This window comes from Phyllostomus discolor, chromosome 2 (assembly GCF_004126475.2).
Source record: "Phyllostomus discolor isolate MPI-MPIP mPhyDis1 chromosome 2, mPhyDis1.pri.v3, whole genome shotgun sequence".
NCBI classification, from domain to species: domain Eukaryota; kingdom Metazoa; phylum Chordata; class Mammalia; order Chiroptera; family Phyllostomidae; genus Phyllostomus; species Phyllostomus discolor.
The window spans coordinates 188,713,584-188,728,793 of NC_040904.2; the positions used below are offsets into that span (position 1 = coordinate 188,713,584).

Sequence of the window (15,210 nt, forward strand, 5' to 3'; positions counted from 1 at the left end):
GGATGGAAGAAAATGGCATGAAGATATGGATAGAAAAAGTGTGGTCCAAACGTCCTGGAGGGCATCTGAGAAAACCTGCTCTATTAGCTCTTGGCCAGTTTAGGGCACATATCACGGAAGCCACAAAAAAGAGATTTAAAGAAGAGAAAACTCATCTAGCCATAATTCCTGGGGGGCTTACCAGCCAGTGGCAACCTTTGGGCGTTTCCATCAACAAGCCATTTAAAGTTCTCATGAGAGAAGAGGGGAGCAAATGGATGGCTGCTGGAGATCATGATCTGACACCTACTGGACGAATGAAGAGGCCCACCATTACCCCAGTTTGTGAGTGGGTGAAATCCTCATGCAGCCAGTTAAGGATGAAACCGTTGTGAGGTCCTTCATAAAGTGTGGCATCAGCAATGCCTTAGACGGCTCTGAAGATGACATCCTCTATGAACAGAGTGAAGACAGTGACATTAGTGATTCTGAGGAACTGAGCTCCATAAACGTGGACACTAGTGATGAGGAGTTCTTGGGGTTCCCTGATGATTACAGGGGTTTCTGTACTTAAAGCTTAACATCAGTAATAATGGTTGTTAATGCTGCTGTTGAGTTCTGTTTACATTTACATTGGTGAAATAATGTTTTAATTTTGTTATTAAATTACATTTGTTATTACCACATTTTTTGCTTCAAAAATTTCTTTCCTCTTTTCCTCCTCTAAAACCTAGGTGTGTCTTATGGTCTGAAAAATATGGTGAATAGTTTGGATTCTTTAAAGAAATAGTCTTGCAAGATTCGCACACAGAATTTTACAGAAACTGAGAATGGAAACAACTTTTTTAAAAAGGTAATGTTTATTGAGTGCTTAACACACACCAGGTTACTTCATGATTACATGACATTAGGTATGATTATAGGTTCTTTGGAGGGAAGGCAGACTTGTTGCAGCTCCAAGCAAGCGGAGGCTGTCCCCTGGGGCAGGGACAGCGTGCTGGCTGGAGCTGCAAGGGCAATTCTTTGGTGAGCAAGGTGGGGTTAGCTAGGGACTGTGAGCTCCTAGAGATTGGATATTTTGAATAATTCTGCAGGCCCAAGAAAGAAGAGGCCATTTCTGACCGTTAGTATCTGGGAGGTTTGAGCAGCTAGCTGACTGTTAGATACGTAACCCAGGAGTGTTAGAGCCTGAGAAGGTGAGTAGTTAGGGCAAGGTCTTAGCAAATTGTGTGCAAGGGGTAAACGGTTTTTAGCCTCAACTTCAAAACTAGATCAAGAGAACACTTGTAAAATACTGTATTGTGCAAGTATTGACAGACCACTTTAATTCTATGAACATGGGGAACTTATAACACACCTATAATGTAGGTATACTACTTTTATTATTCCCAGGAGGGGAACAAAGTCATGGAGATATAAAGTCACTTGCCTGTTTTGTGGCAACATGAAGGTTTAAAACCATAGGATTTGAATAAGTAAATAATAATAAATCCAAATGATTTGGTTCTAGGAACCAAATATCTTAACCACCATGTTTCACCTGATTAAGGTAGGTAAGGAGAGAAGAAAAAGTATGTCATCTCCTAGGCCATCAAATCCTAGTGTCCACAGGAGGTGTAGCCTGGAGACAATGGATGGACAGACAAACTGCCATTCTCTTAAGAACATCAGAATTTCTCTACATGGCTGAGAGGAAGGGTCTGAGAGATCAAAGAGCAAACTCCCTGCTTTACTTAGGCTACTGTATTTGGGAAGACCCGGTGGAGCCCCGGTATTTGGAGCGCAGGGCAGTCCGAGTCGTTCTCCTGGTGGAGCCACTGCATGTCCTTCTCCCACGCTGCTGGGCGACCCACCTACACTGACATGCGACTCCATGCAGCCCAGGTCCCCCACTGTTCAGGGCTCCTCTGGGGGAAAACATTCATTAAAGAGTTGCCCTCAATTTCAAGACACTGAAGGAGAGTACACACACTTGAAACACACACGAAACAGAGTTAATGGTACAAATAATAAATGTAACAATAGTCCAAAGAAAGAAATGTCACCATGGATCAAACAGCTTCAGGATAGAGCTCAATCCTTTGAACCTCACAGAACTCGTATTTATTGGGTAGCACTTAGTATTATTGCCTTGTGTTGTAGCAACTTGGATACTTACCTAAATCCTACCACCACATGGCGAGTTCTTTCACCAGGGCAGTTACCTCAAATTTTCTACTTGGGGACCTTACAGTATCTATCATAGTGACTTATTATTAGTATTTTTATTTTTACTATGCCCTCTGAAGTGCTTCTTGAACTTGTGTAATTTGGGGTTAGAGCTGAGCCTTCAATGATAGATTGGTTTGAAAAAGGAAAGAAATAAGCTAGAACAACTTCATCAAAATATGGAAAGAAAAGGCAACCTATTTTAGACCCAGTGCTAGAGCAGCAGAAGGTTTACCCAGAAGAGATCAAATGAGAAGGAAAGGCATCAAGAGTCATATCATGAAGGCTAAGCTATAAAATTTGAACTTTCTCATGTACACTGGTGGCTTTCAGTCCTTCAGGCTAGGGGGGATTTTTTTCTTTTTTCTTTTTTTCTTTTGCACTGACCCTAGTGGTTCACTTACTATGTTTGCAAGATGCCCTTAAGCAATAACCATTAGGAAGCTTTGAAGAAAAAAAGAATTCATTACTTATAGACTTATAGGCCCTGGAATTTTACAAAGCATGCCTGGGGGCACATAGCCAGGAAAGCTTAGCCAGGTTAAGGGGGCGGGGGCGGGGTGGGGGGGTAAGGGGATGGCTATTTCGGGGAGAGACAGGGAGAGATTGGCAGAGATAGATAGATAGATAGATAGAGTGCATGTGCCAGGCTAGGAGGAATTTGAATCTTCTGGGAAGGTAGTTCAAATCCCAAAAGAAGATCAGATTGATTGATAGTGGGGCACTGAGCAACCAAGAGTATTTTGAAAATTCTTTCTGGATGATTTATCCGTCCAACTGTTGCTTTTGGCAATCGAGTTCCTTTGAGGGGGAAAAAAAGTACAACAACAACTATAAAACTGACCTAAATGGAACTGTTAATGTTTTTCCAAAGTAGAAAAGCTTGATCTGAAATATACTTTGTGTTGCAAATTGTACAATAGCCGATTTAAAACTCTCGGTTATAGTTAGTCTATTAAGAGGATTTTAGTCAGGACACCTTCAAATATTTTTCTTTTATTTATGTAAAATAAAATATTCTATGGATATTTTATAATAAAAATAAAATTTTTAGATAAGGAAACTACTACATTCCTGTCATAGAAATTTTGGAAACTACTGACATGTGGGGAAAATGGCTTTCCTAATTCCCAAACACAGAGATACCCATTGAAATATGCTCACATAATTCTTTCCTTTGATGAATTCCTCTCCCCCAGTCCCACTTAAAAATTACGTCCATTTGACTGTATAGCAATGTGTATATAAATATGCATGCAGTGAAACAGATTCAGTTATGATGCAGTTTGCAGTTGATACCCATCCTCCGCCCAACTACAAACATCTATTTCACTACTTTCATCAACTTTGAGAGACTGTGTCTTTTATATTAAAGTATTTAATTTTTGGATTCTGCTCATAGCATCACGGTGGGGTTTTACCACACATTTCATTGTTTCTTGACGAGATCAATGTGATTTGGCCCTCCCTGCAGGTTTTCCATAGTGGAAAGTAGGCTTCCTTATGCCTCCATAGCTCATCTGAGATCAGAGCAATGCTCTAATGGCCCCACATCTTGCAGACTTGAAATCTGCTTCCTCTGCCTTTGCCTGAAGGCCCTTCCTCTTCCAAGAGCTCAAACCAAGGTAACAAGGTAGGTGTAACATGATGTAAGAGACACCCTGCTTTGCTCCCCTCTTCTTTCTGCCCACCCACTCGGCTTTCCCCTGAGTGCTCACTCACAAACCTGCTCTTCCAGTTTCCTTTCTCAATACAAGCCAACTCAGCTAAATCAATATATGTGGACTCCTTCACTCATCAGATACATACAAATGTAAATCCTGGTTTCTTTTTTTTTCTTTTCATTTTTTGTAAATCTTAGTTTAGCTCAAACAAAGATCCCATGCTACCTAAGCCTAGACAATAAGCTCATTCCCTAGAAGGTGATCAATTAGAGGGTTGGCTTCAGGACTATCAGTAGATTGACCCTGAGTCATTTATTTGTTTCTCACAGCCAGTTTTTGAAAGGCATGACTCGTTATTCAAGAAGAGTTGTCAGGATATAGAAAATCATTACTCAATTTATTTGGCAATAACAATGGCCATTATGGTTTTTATGCAACTTTGCTTCTGTTATGTAATTCTTGTGGACACAGTGTTTCAACCCAGTAACTTCTTATTGACATGTAACCAGAAAAGACATGGGCGTTCAGGCTGCCCGTCACTACCAAACCCTGTAAGCAATGACAGTGATTGAGTCTTTATGGGCGCTTATTCAGATGGCCGGGGATCTAAGAAGATGGTGGGTTCATACCCTCACAAACCACCTTCCCTTCTCTTTCCTGGCCAGAATTTTTATAAGGTGGGGGTGAGTGGAGAAACAAGGATCACTTTGAAATTCAGGATTAGATGAGCGAAGCTTCAGCATTCCTGTTCTGGGCAATTAGCTGTTTCCAGGGGAGGGTGGTCATCTAGAACACAAAAGGTCTGGATGTCCCCAAGTGGTAATCTTCTATCAGTGCCCCAGGAGACCGGCTATTTTCCCAGGAGCCATGATGAACCTTCTCTGCAGTTTCTGAAACAAAAGCTTTAACATACACATTACTTGCTAGACTTATAACTTTTTACATTAAGCTAAAATTTTCCAAGTCTTGGGTTCCCTATCATACCTTGGTTGCAAATGCTGAACAGAAAATCACCTACAAATTCTGCAGATTGTCATCAACCACAACAAGGAACCAACCTGCAATGGGCTGTGAAGAACGCAGCTTGAGAAATGCACCTCGAGTCAGAAGGCAAGATTAGGAAGCAGAAAGAAAACACAGTCCTGCTGGTGGAAGCCCCGAGGGGCAAGTTGCATCCCCAGCTTGCAGAATCCACCTAGGGACAGAGAACCAACTTCATTCTTGAACTTAAGGTCCTGAATTTACTAACCTGTATGAGAAATTCCTTTCTACATTTTTATATCATCACTTTTCTATTTATCCTTCAGGCCTTAACTTTGACTAGTCACTCAGTCAGTTGAAACACATCAAAGTAGTTATTTTTTAAAAGATTCCTAGAAGTTCAATTGTCTGAGCCCTTGAAAATGTGTTACCTGGACACACGAACTAAAATTAACTCAGTATAAAATGCCATGGTCACAACCCTTTCTCTCAAAAAATCTGTAGATAATTCTTCATTGACAATGTCAATCTGATTCTTAATACTTTCCAGGTAAGAGTTTCCATCACAGCATTTTAATTTATTTGTTTGCTTGCTTGCTTGCTTGGGTTTTGTTTGTTTTGATGTTTTGCTTTTTTACCAATGCAGTATCTACTATTTTCTTAATAACTGCCATGCAATCAATCCTATAGAGAGACCCAGCTTTGTTGAGGGAAAGCTTTGATAAGCCTGAAATGTAAAGGAATGTTTAGCCTCCAGGGCCAGTGGACTGATGGATCCAAGCTTGCGATAAGCTGTGCTTCAGAGAGGAATGTGTTGGCTGCTAAGAGCGGAGAGGGAAGAGGCTCCCAGAGCTTAGGTATTGCTGGTAGCACAGAAAGGGCGATCCAGGAGATGTAAAAAGCCAGCTAGGAAGCCAATGAAAAAAATGGCCACTAAAAATTACCCATTGCCCTGGCTGGTGTGGCTCATTGGGTTAAATGTCAGCCTGCAAACCACAAGGTCATCAGTTGGATTCCCAGTCAGGGCACATGCCTGGGTTTTGGGCCAGCACCCCAGTTGGGGTGTTCAAGTGGCCACTGTCAGGATGGGCAGAGTAGGACAAAACTGCAGCTGGACTACAATCAAAATGGCAGCTGGATTGCAACCCGGAAGAGATGGCTGATGTCACCACGGCACAAGGGGAAACACCAATGATATGTTGCTGCTTTGTTCACAAGGGACCAACCCCAGCTCCCACAGAGAGCCAACCCAAAATAAAACCCCGCCATTTTTCCTGCTCAAGGCAACTTCTCCGGCCCCCTTTCTCTGGCCCAGAGAACCTCACCCGGAAGCGCAAACTCCAATAAAAAGCTTTATACTGCCTAACTTTGTGGCTGATTAGCATTTATTCCTCGGCAGAGCCTAAGAAAACCTTTCAGCCACCTGTCGATGTTTCTCTCCCTCCTTTCCCCTCTCTGTCCATGTTTCTCTCCCTCCTTTCCCCTCTCTCTAAATTAATTAATTAATTAATTAATTTAAAAAATAAAATAAAAATTATCCCTTTAGGCTCTACCTGGATAGCTCAGTTGATTAGAGCATCGTCCCAATATGCCAAGGTTGCAGGTTTGATACCGGGCCAGGAGAATGCAAGAATCAACCAATGAATGCATAAATAAGTGGAACAACAAATCAATGTTTCTCTCTCTCTTCCTGTCTCTAAAATCAATAAGTAATTTTTTTAATTTTTAAGAAAAAATGGCTTGCCAAAAGGATTCTTGTGGGGGATTTGTTTTTTGCCACATTTATTTTACTTCCATCCATACATACATTTATTTTCTTTTTAATTCACTTATTTAGTTTTAGAGAGGGAAGGGAGAGAGATAGAGAGAGAGAGAGGAACATCAATGTGCGGTTGCTGGGGATCATGGCCTGCAACCCAGGCATGTACCCTGGCTGGGAATCGAACCTGCGACACTTTGGTTCACAGCCCGCACTCGATCCACTGAGCTACGCCAGCCAGGGCTCATACATTTATTTTTACCAAACCATCTGAAGGTTGCAGACACCGTGACACTTCGCCCCAGCGGGTATGTCCTCTGAAAACCGGGACGTCCTCCTGTATGTCCACGACGCTGTTTAAACAGCCAATGAAAAATATTGTACATTCTAAAAATATATAATACTGTCTGATATGTAGTCTTTATTTATTTAAATTTCCCTAAATGTTCTCCCTGAACATGTCTGCACACACACACACACATGCCCATTCAGGAGCCAGTGGAAGATCGCACATCACTTTTGGTTGTAATGTCTCCTTAACACCCTTTCACCTAGAAGAGTATTTCCTTCATGTTTTTCCTGGGGGTGGGGGGTAAGGGGTGGTGGCAGGAGTTGGAGGAGAACATGTCTATTAAATAACTGACATTTTAAAAAAATGATAAACCAGTTATCTTGTAAAGTGTCCAACAGTCTGGATTTACCAGATTCAGGAATAGCTCCCATAAATAGTTTGTGAGGCCCAGTATAAAATGCAAATGCACGACGCTTTGTTCAGAAATTAATAAGAATTCCAAGACAGTGAAACAGATGGCTAAACCCAGCATGGGCTCCTTGTAAGGATGGGGTGCATTTGATGGCCACATGCCCTAATTTTGGCCCTAGCAGGTTTGATCTTCAATCTTCATTATTTGATTCGGGCTAAATATTTTTGCCAAAGCTACTATTTCAGGAGAAACACTCAGTTTTGCCAAAACTACCTTTTCAGGAGAAATGCTCAGATTTGTTCATTTAGCTCAGGAGCATTTTCTTGATAGTGTTTTCATCAGTGCTTCGATTCTGATGAGTTCAATTTCACCTTCAGGAGCACATATCATTCTTAGGGTGAATTCTAAAGTCTTTTGTGTGTCCCATCTTTACCTTCTTTTTTGTTTTTATCTTCTCCCTGTAATTCTTGGAGGGCCTCATCAACTTGTCCTTCAAATTACTGGCTTGATTTCATTTTTTTAAAAAATATTTTATATGTTTGTTTTTTTAATATTGTGCTATTTTTATTTTTATGTATTTTTTTATTTTATTTATTTTTAGAGAGGGAAGGGAGGGAAAAAGAGAGAGAGAGAGAGAGAGAGAGAAACATCAATGTGCGGTTGCTGGGGGCCATGGCCTGCAACCCAGGCATGTGCCCTGACTGGGAATCGAACCTGTGACACTTTGGTTCACAGCCCACACTCAATCCACTGAGCTACGCCAGCCAGGGTCTATATATTTGTTTTTAGAGAGAGTGGAAGGGAGAAAGAAAGAGAGGTAGAGGTGACAGAAACATCAATGGGTTGCCTCTCAGCCTGCAACCCAGGCATGTGCCGTGACTGGGAATCAAACCGGAGACCTTTTGGTTCTCAGGCTGGTGCTCAATCCACTGAGCCACAGCAGCCAGGGCATATTGGCTCAGTTTTTAACAGTGTTGATTTCTGCTCCTTACTATCACTCTCCAAAGGAAATGCCAATTTCTACTATTAAATTTTAGTTTTCTGTCAGCCTTTCTTATTCTACCAATCCCTTTCAATCAGATGCATTTTCTTTTCAACCTGTTTTTCTTTATAACCTTTCTTCTCTTAGTAAATGGAAGCTATGTTTTTCTCATATCCTATAGATAATGCTAAAATATTTTCTAAAAATTGCTTTGGGTTCCAAAAATTGATAGTTTATAGAAATCTGAGATTTCAAGGTGATATTCCCTTCCCCTCATTCTGAAATATTTTTCAGACACTCCATGTTGTGCTCTTGTTTCTGATCACTCATCTTTAAATTGAAAGAGTTAGCAAACAGTGTGTTTCTTAACAGAGAGAGTATTCAAATTTTTCTTGGCATCACCCCCTCAGGACTGTCTTCTGAGGCTACAATTGTCTAGAAGATTGATATGCACAGTTTTAACTCCATTCTCTGTATCCAGGAGATGCTCATCTAGTTAGCTCAGCTAGACTGAAATAGGATCTTGCCCTGTTCACCTTTTCTGGAGTTTGACCCAGGGTTATATTTAAATGCTAATTTCTAGACACTTTCCAAGAATTGACTGCCTAAGATCTGTCTTCTTGTTGTCTCCATTTAAAAATATCAGTAGCTGCCCTGGCCTGGTAGTTCAGTTGGTTAGAACAGCATCCTAATACACCAAGGTTGTGAGTTCGATCCCCAGTCAGGGCACATATAAGCGGCAACCAATGAATGCATAAATAAGTGGAACAACAAATCAATATTTCTCTCTCTCTCCTGCTTCCTCTCTCTCTCTCTCCTCCCCTCTCTCAAATCAATAAAGAAATCTTAAAAAATTAAAAATAAATAAAACAAAATATCAGTAGCAGCCAAATTCATTGGGCACTTATCAAGCACTTACTCATTGTTATGTACCATTCAGACTTCAGTTCTTTCTCATAATCTGAAGGAAGAGTGGAGACATTTAATACAGGAATATTTGCATCTACAGTTAAGGTCAAACACTACTAAGAAAGAATTTTGTTTTGCATATTGTTTTTATTTGGCGTTTGTACTGCTGTCTGTAGAATGAATGCAGATAGCAAGATATTAAGAGCAGGAGAAGAAAGGTAAATAGAGGATGTTGGTGGCTGCTATTCCAGAAGTAACCACTCACTTTAGGAAAGAGGTAGAAAAGAAGTTGAGAGCAGTTATGAAAAAAGAACTGTCAGGCAAAAATGACATCCCTTAAACAATGCAGAAAATGCTCATGGCCCTAAAACTATCCCACTGCTTTCTTCAGCCTCTTGGGAGGGAAAGTTGGGGGTAAAGATGCCTATCAGCTGGGTGAGAAAGTTCATGTTTGTCATGCAGAGAAAAAAAATTATACCAAACCATCTAAGCAGTATTTGCCCTGTGTAGAAACCTCTCCTTACCTCCACCTCTCCCACTGCAGTCAACCATTCCTGGTTCCCCCCTCACCCTCACACCGGGGTCCTGAAGCCAACACATGCTAGTGACATTCCAATCACTGACCAATGACAGATCCTCTTTTGTGCAAGATACCAGCAGGCTGCAAATTAGAGTGGATGGCAGCTTACATGAAAGACGAGAAAGTGAAAAGCAGAAAGGATAGAAAGACAGTACAGAATTGTGTTATAAGCACTCAAAACGAGCTCCATCAGCATCAAGCCCAAGCCCAGGATTTCTGAAGGATGTCCATCCTTTCTTTGGTTCAGCAGCAATTTGAACTCAATATCCTTTGTTATTTTATTTTATTTATTTATTTTTAGACAAAGGGGAAGGGAGGGAGAAGGAGGGAGAAAAACACCAGTCCAAGAAATATTGAATGGTTGCCTCTCCCATGCCCCCACCTGGGGACCAGGACCACAACCCTGGTGTGTACTCTGACTGGGAATCGAACCAGGCAACGTTTAGGTTCATAGGCTAGCACTCAATCCACTGAGCCACACCAGCTAGAGCTAAAATCAATATTCTGACACTTAAGGATCAAATGCTAAGTTTAACTACCAAAACAATCTACACACAATACTGGAAGACAAAATAATAATACATAGAAGGAAAATTAATTACAGAAGTAAATATACAGAAGAATAGTTGGATAGTATTCTAAATATTACTCTAGACATTTTTCTTCTGAGAAGTTGTTGTTTAACCTAGTAAATCTTCCACAGTTAGATTTATCCCAAGTTACATTCCAGGAGTCTAAGGCTTGTTGCTCAAGGGAGGAGAAGATAAAAATATTGAAAAATCAGAGTAAAATTTGTGACTTTTTGAGATTTTGAGTAGACAGAAGCCACAGTCTTCAAAGCCATTAAAATGTAAAATCTATGCATCTGAGAGAGAAAAATATCTTGAGATAGTCAAAGCTTGGCTTGGAAAATTGAAAGACACAAATTGAAATAAAAGGACAAAGTATATTTAAGAACAATACATTGGAATAAGGAAATATAATAAGGCTGAATTAGTTTCTCATCAGACAAGTAAAATGTTTGAGGCACTATAAGAAAATATGTAGTGGGTTGATATAAGGGCCAGCCCCACCCTTCCTCTAGGAGATGAGTTACCTACTTAATGAGTGGGGTAGGGTATGGAAATATTTAGTAATAGAAATTCAAGATAGGCCTAGAATTACCAGAGCTCAGGAGATTATGTTTAAACTCTCCAGAATGTAGTCATGAACTTGCAAAAGAGTTCTGTGTCCCACATACACCTGAGTTGTAGGGTAGCAATGACCAAGGGAGGTGCCTGGGGACATGAACCTGCAGGTAGTCTCACTGTTTGACACACACTAGATCAGAGTATCTTGAGTCCCCACTGCCCACAAATGTAATGTCTGTTCCATCTTAACTACACACTGATCATGCTCTGTGGCTGTGACAACCTAGTTTGAGGTACAACAGCAAAACGAGCACGAATTCCTTTTTCTTCTTCACAATTACACAGGCGGAAGCTTTGTACTTCTTATAGATCTTAGCAATCTCTGCATGTGATTATTTTCCTTCCTTATTAAGTAGAGAACTTGTACTTTTTCACCTAAAGGAAGAACTTCACAGCTTCTCTTTGGCATGTTTGAATTGCCGGCATCAGTACTCATGTATTTTGGGGCCATTATTAAGTAAAATAAAGGTGGCTGGAACACAAGCACTGGGATACTGCAACAGGCAATATGGCAACTGAGAAGGCCACTGAGTGACTGACAGGCAGGGAGCCTGGACATGCTGGGCAAAGGGATGATTCACATCCTGGGCAGGGTGGAGCAGGATGGCATGAGATTTCACCATGCTCTTCAGAGTGGCACAGGATTTAAAGCTTATGAATTGTTCATTTCTGGAATTTCCCATTTCATATTTTTGGAGCATGGTTACCTTAAGTAACTGAAACCATGGAAAATGAAATGGCAGGTAAAGGGGGTATTATAAATTTTTTAGGAAAACATAGTACTGTCCAGGACACTGCACAAATGACTATTATTAGTAAATTGTCCCTAATTACTGAAAGGAACTGTTAGCTATTTCCTTTGGCCTGCAGCCCCAAGAATCTATTATTGAGACTTTAAAGGCACTATGAACCAAGAAAGACTGGGAACCTCTGCCTTTGGAAATGGTGGGACCACAAGATGAAATGAGACTGGGCTCCATGCAGGAAAGCCACCTACTAATTAAGAACACCCACATTGAATTGGTATATGAGCCAGAAATAAACTTCTGTTGCATTAACCCACTGAACTTTTAGAGTTCTCCAAAATGAGGACTTCAGAGAACTATTAATACCATAACTTGTGGCCCAGTATTTGGATGTTTGCACCTTGAGCTTTGAAGATGCTACAAGGCATTACTTTGCCCTCTTGGGCTCTGAAAGCAGCTGCAGAGCAAGCAAACCTGTGCTGATCAGACTGTTTGATAAATCATTACCCCTGTGCAGCTGATAAGCAACATCCCCAGCTGGAAGCACAGGACCAAAAGGCCTTTGTTCTGTGAACCCAAACCAAAATTAGGACACTGATAAATGTTTGAGTATATGTTACCCATTGTTCTTAATGTTGAAAGTTCAGCCCTGGCCACATAGCAAAGTTGGTTAGAGAACTATCCTGATGTGCCAAGGTTGTGGGTTTAATACTTCTTCAGGGCAAGAAGCAGCCAATGAATGCATACATAAGTTGAACAACAAAAGGATGTTTTTCTCTGTAACAACAAGTCGATGTCTCTCTCTCCTCCCCCTAAAAATCAGTAACATTTTTTAAAAAAGAAAATTCACCCTGCTGGTGTGGCTTAGTGGATTAAGTGCTGGCCTGTGAACCAAAGGGTTGCTGGTTCAATTCCCAGTCAGGGCACATGCTTGGGTTGGGAGCCAGGTCCCCAGTGGGGCACATGCGAGAGGCAAACACACATTGATGGTTCTCTCCCTTTCTCCCACCCTTCCCCTCTGTCTAAAAATAAATACTAAATAAAATCTTTAAAAAAAGGAATAAAATTCAGTTGCCCCCACTAATCAGAAATGAATGATGTAAGTTCATAACTTTGTTTCCCTAGCAATGCTTCTCCTTTTAAAACTATGTTCTTCTCCCCACCCCCCACCTTGGAAGATGTCTTCAAGTCATACTGAGGGCTACATTCTCTGATTTGCAAATCATATATGAACAAAACTCTTTTCATTTCTTTGTAATTTTTGTTAATACTAGCATTGCCCTAACCGATACACACGGTGTGTAGGAACCTAGGCCTGAGACAAGAGCTGCAGGTGTCAATGGTGGATTCCTGTACACCACAGCATTGACCACAAGGGATAAACTTATGAATCAGCTTAGCTTATTTCCTGCTGTTGGAAAGGTGACTCTTGTTCTCCCTTTCCATTGCCCCTTAACACTTTAATTAAGCTTCAAAGAAAGACTAAGAGAGAAGAGTGGGCACCTAGACTGCTGGCTGTGTTGTGGCTTGTCACATCTGTACCTTCCTTATAGCTCTACTACAGCACTAACGGCAACTTCCAAGTACCTGTGTATTTACCGTATTTTGCTGTGTATAATGAGCACTCACATTTCCAGCCCAAACTCTCAAGAAAAAATCTTTCATTTTAATTTTTTAATTCAATTATTTATTTGTTTATTTATATTTAGACACTCGGTTTTTTGCCACGACCAGCACAGAGTGGAGGTTCCTGTGTGGGGTCAGTGGAAGATGAAGAAAGACACAGACACAGACAGTTTAAAAAAGAGCGGGGGCCAGGTGGGGCATTGTCCTCTGATGGAGAGACAATGACCCTGAACATGGTCTCTGAGTTTCATAAGGGTTAGTTAGATAAAGCTCAGGGACTTTTTCCAGACTCAGGGAAAAACTGCAGGCATAACTGTTCCATTCCCAGGCTATCTGAATGATAAATATTTCTTCTGCAAAAGTTACAGCCGCATTCAGCTGAAGCTTGTGGTTAACTCTTTCCTTCTTAACCCCTGTGGGTCCCAGCTGTATGACGCCAGCCTTCACCGTCCTCCACAGTTTTTTGGTATTAGAAAGGAATTTTAGTATTTATTTCTGAACATATTATGGTACAAGAAATTTTATGTAACAAATATTACAAAACACAAGAGCAGATATAAGGTACATAGATACGGAATTAGTACTACCCATGTATAATGTGCACCCTCATTTTTCTCTCAAAACTTTGGGCATATGGCTTTGTCCCTTCTTGGCTGTGGTAGGTCATGTTCTTGTCTTTAAAAAACCACTGGTACCTGGTTCACCAGATGGGCTCAATAAATGCTTATTGAATGAATAAAATACCTTTTGCCTACTTCATAATGTCACCTAGGGCACCTTCTGCCAACTTCACTATGTCATCCAAGGCATAGTTCACAATGTCACCCAAGGCATAGTGTTGCCTACTTCACAATGTCACTTTCAACTGACTCTGCACAGAAATGGGGACTTCACAGCTCTGTCTGAGTCTCTCTCCAGTGGTGGCTCCAGACAATGAAGAAAAAAGCTAAGAATCCAAAGTCTTGAGCTGCAGCAAATGGATTTAGGTTAAACAGCCTGGGATGGAGGGGCGCTGATCCTTGGGGGAGAAAGGACCTGCAAAGATCTTTCCAGAACGGCAAAGAATCAGAGCTGCTTGTGAGCAGGGGCATGCATTTCTCCCAACCCTACTGCAACAGAGGAGTGGCCGGCCCTGGAGATTCAGGCTAATGGTGTTCATGTGAACTGATTTGTTCAAATCTAGGGCTGCAAAACGGCCCGAGGAGCAGAGAAAGTAGTGAGTAACGTTGTTAGATCCCAGAAGTGCAGCGGGGAATTTTCCCAGCCCGGCCCACTGGGCGCTAGAGGGTCACAAAGGACCCGCCTTTCCCAGACTGAGGCACCATAGGGCGAAGGTTGTTCCCAAGGCCACGTGAGGCTTCGTCGCCGTCTAAAGCCTCAAACGAGCAGAACTAATGAAAGAGGGAAGTAAGTTAAACGCTCTCCCACTCTGAGACGCGGCGCGCCTCTGCCGGCCCACGAGCCGCTCTCCCAGCAGCTGCCACTAGCTCGCCACCTGGTCCAGCCGAGCGAAGGTCGCGACCGCAGAGCGATGTCCTGCCGCAGCCCGGACGGGCGTCTCCCCTGGCTGCCCGCGCCCTCGGTCCCGCCGCCACCGCTGCTACTGCTGCTGCTGCTCCTGGCCGCCGCAGTGCCGCCCAGCCTGGCAGGTGAGCAGAGCGCGCCCGGGGAAAGGGCCCCGCGCCGCCTGCCCGCGCCCCACAGAGCCCCGGGTCCCGCCAAGTTTACTTCTAGCGCGAGTCCGGGTTCTGAGTGGCCGCCAAGGAATGCGCTCCTGCGGGGGGCTGACAGGGCTCGCTCTAGCGCTGTTGTGGCTCTGAGTTTGCCCGGGAGAAGGGCATGGGGTGTGTGCTCCTGCGAACTTAAAAAAGTGTTGGCCACA

The 15,210-nt window shown here is 42.2% G+C and overlaps 1 protein-coding gene across 1 annotated transcript in view; it reads left to right on the plus strand.

Annotated features, from left to right (window-relative positions):
* The first annotated feature begins 14,208 nt into the window (after positions 1-14,208).
* Positions 14,209-15,210, plus strand: part of PLBD1 (phospholipase B domain containing 1) — a 51,456-nt gene continuing 50,454 nt past the window's right edge. Inside the window, exon 1 of the mRNA XM_028533404.2 lies at positions 14,209-14,977. Coding sequence (XP_028389205.1) covers positions 14,860-14,977 — 118 coding nt within the window. The 5' untranslated portion in view covers positions 14,209-14,859. The remainder of the gene's footprint in view (positions 14,978-15,210) is intronic.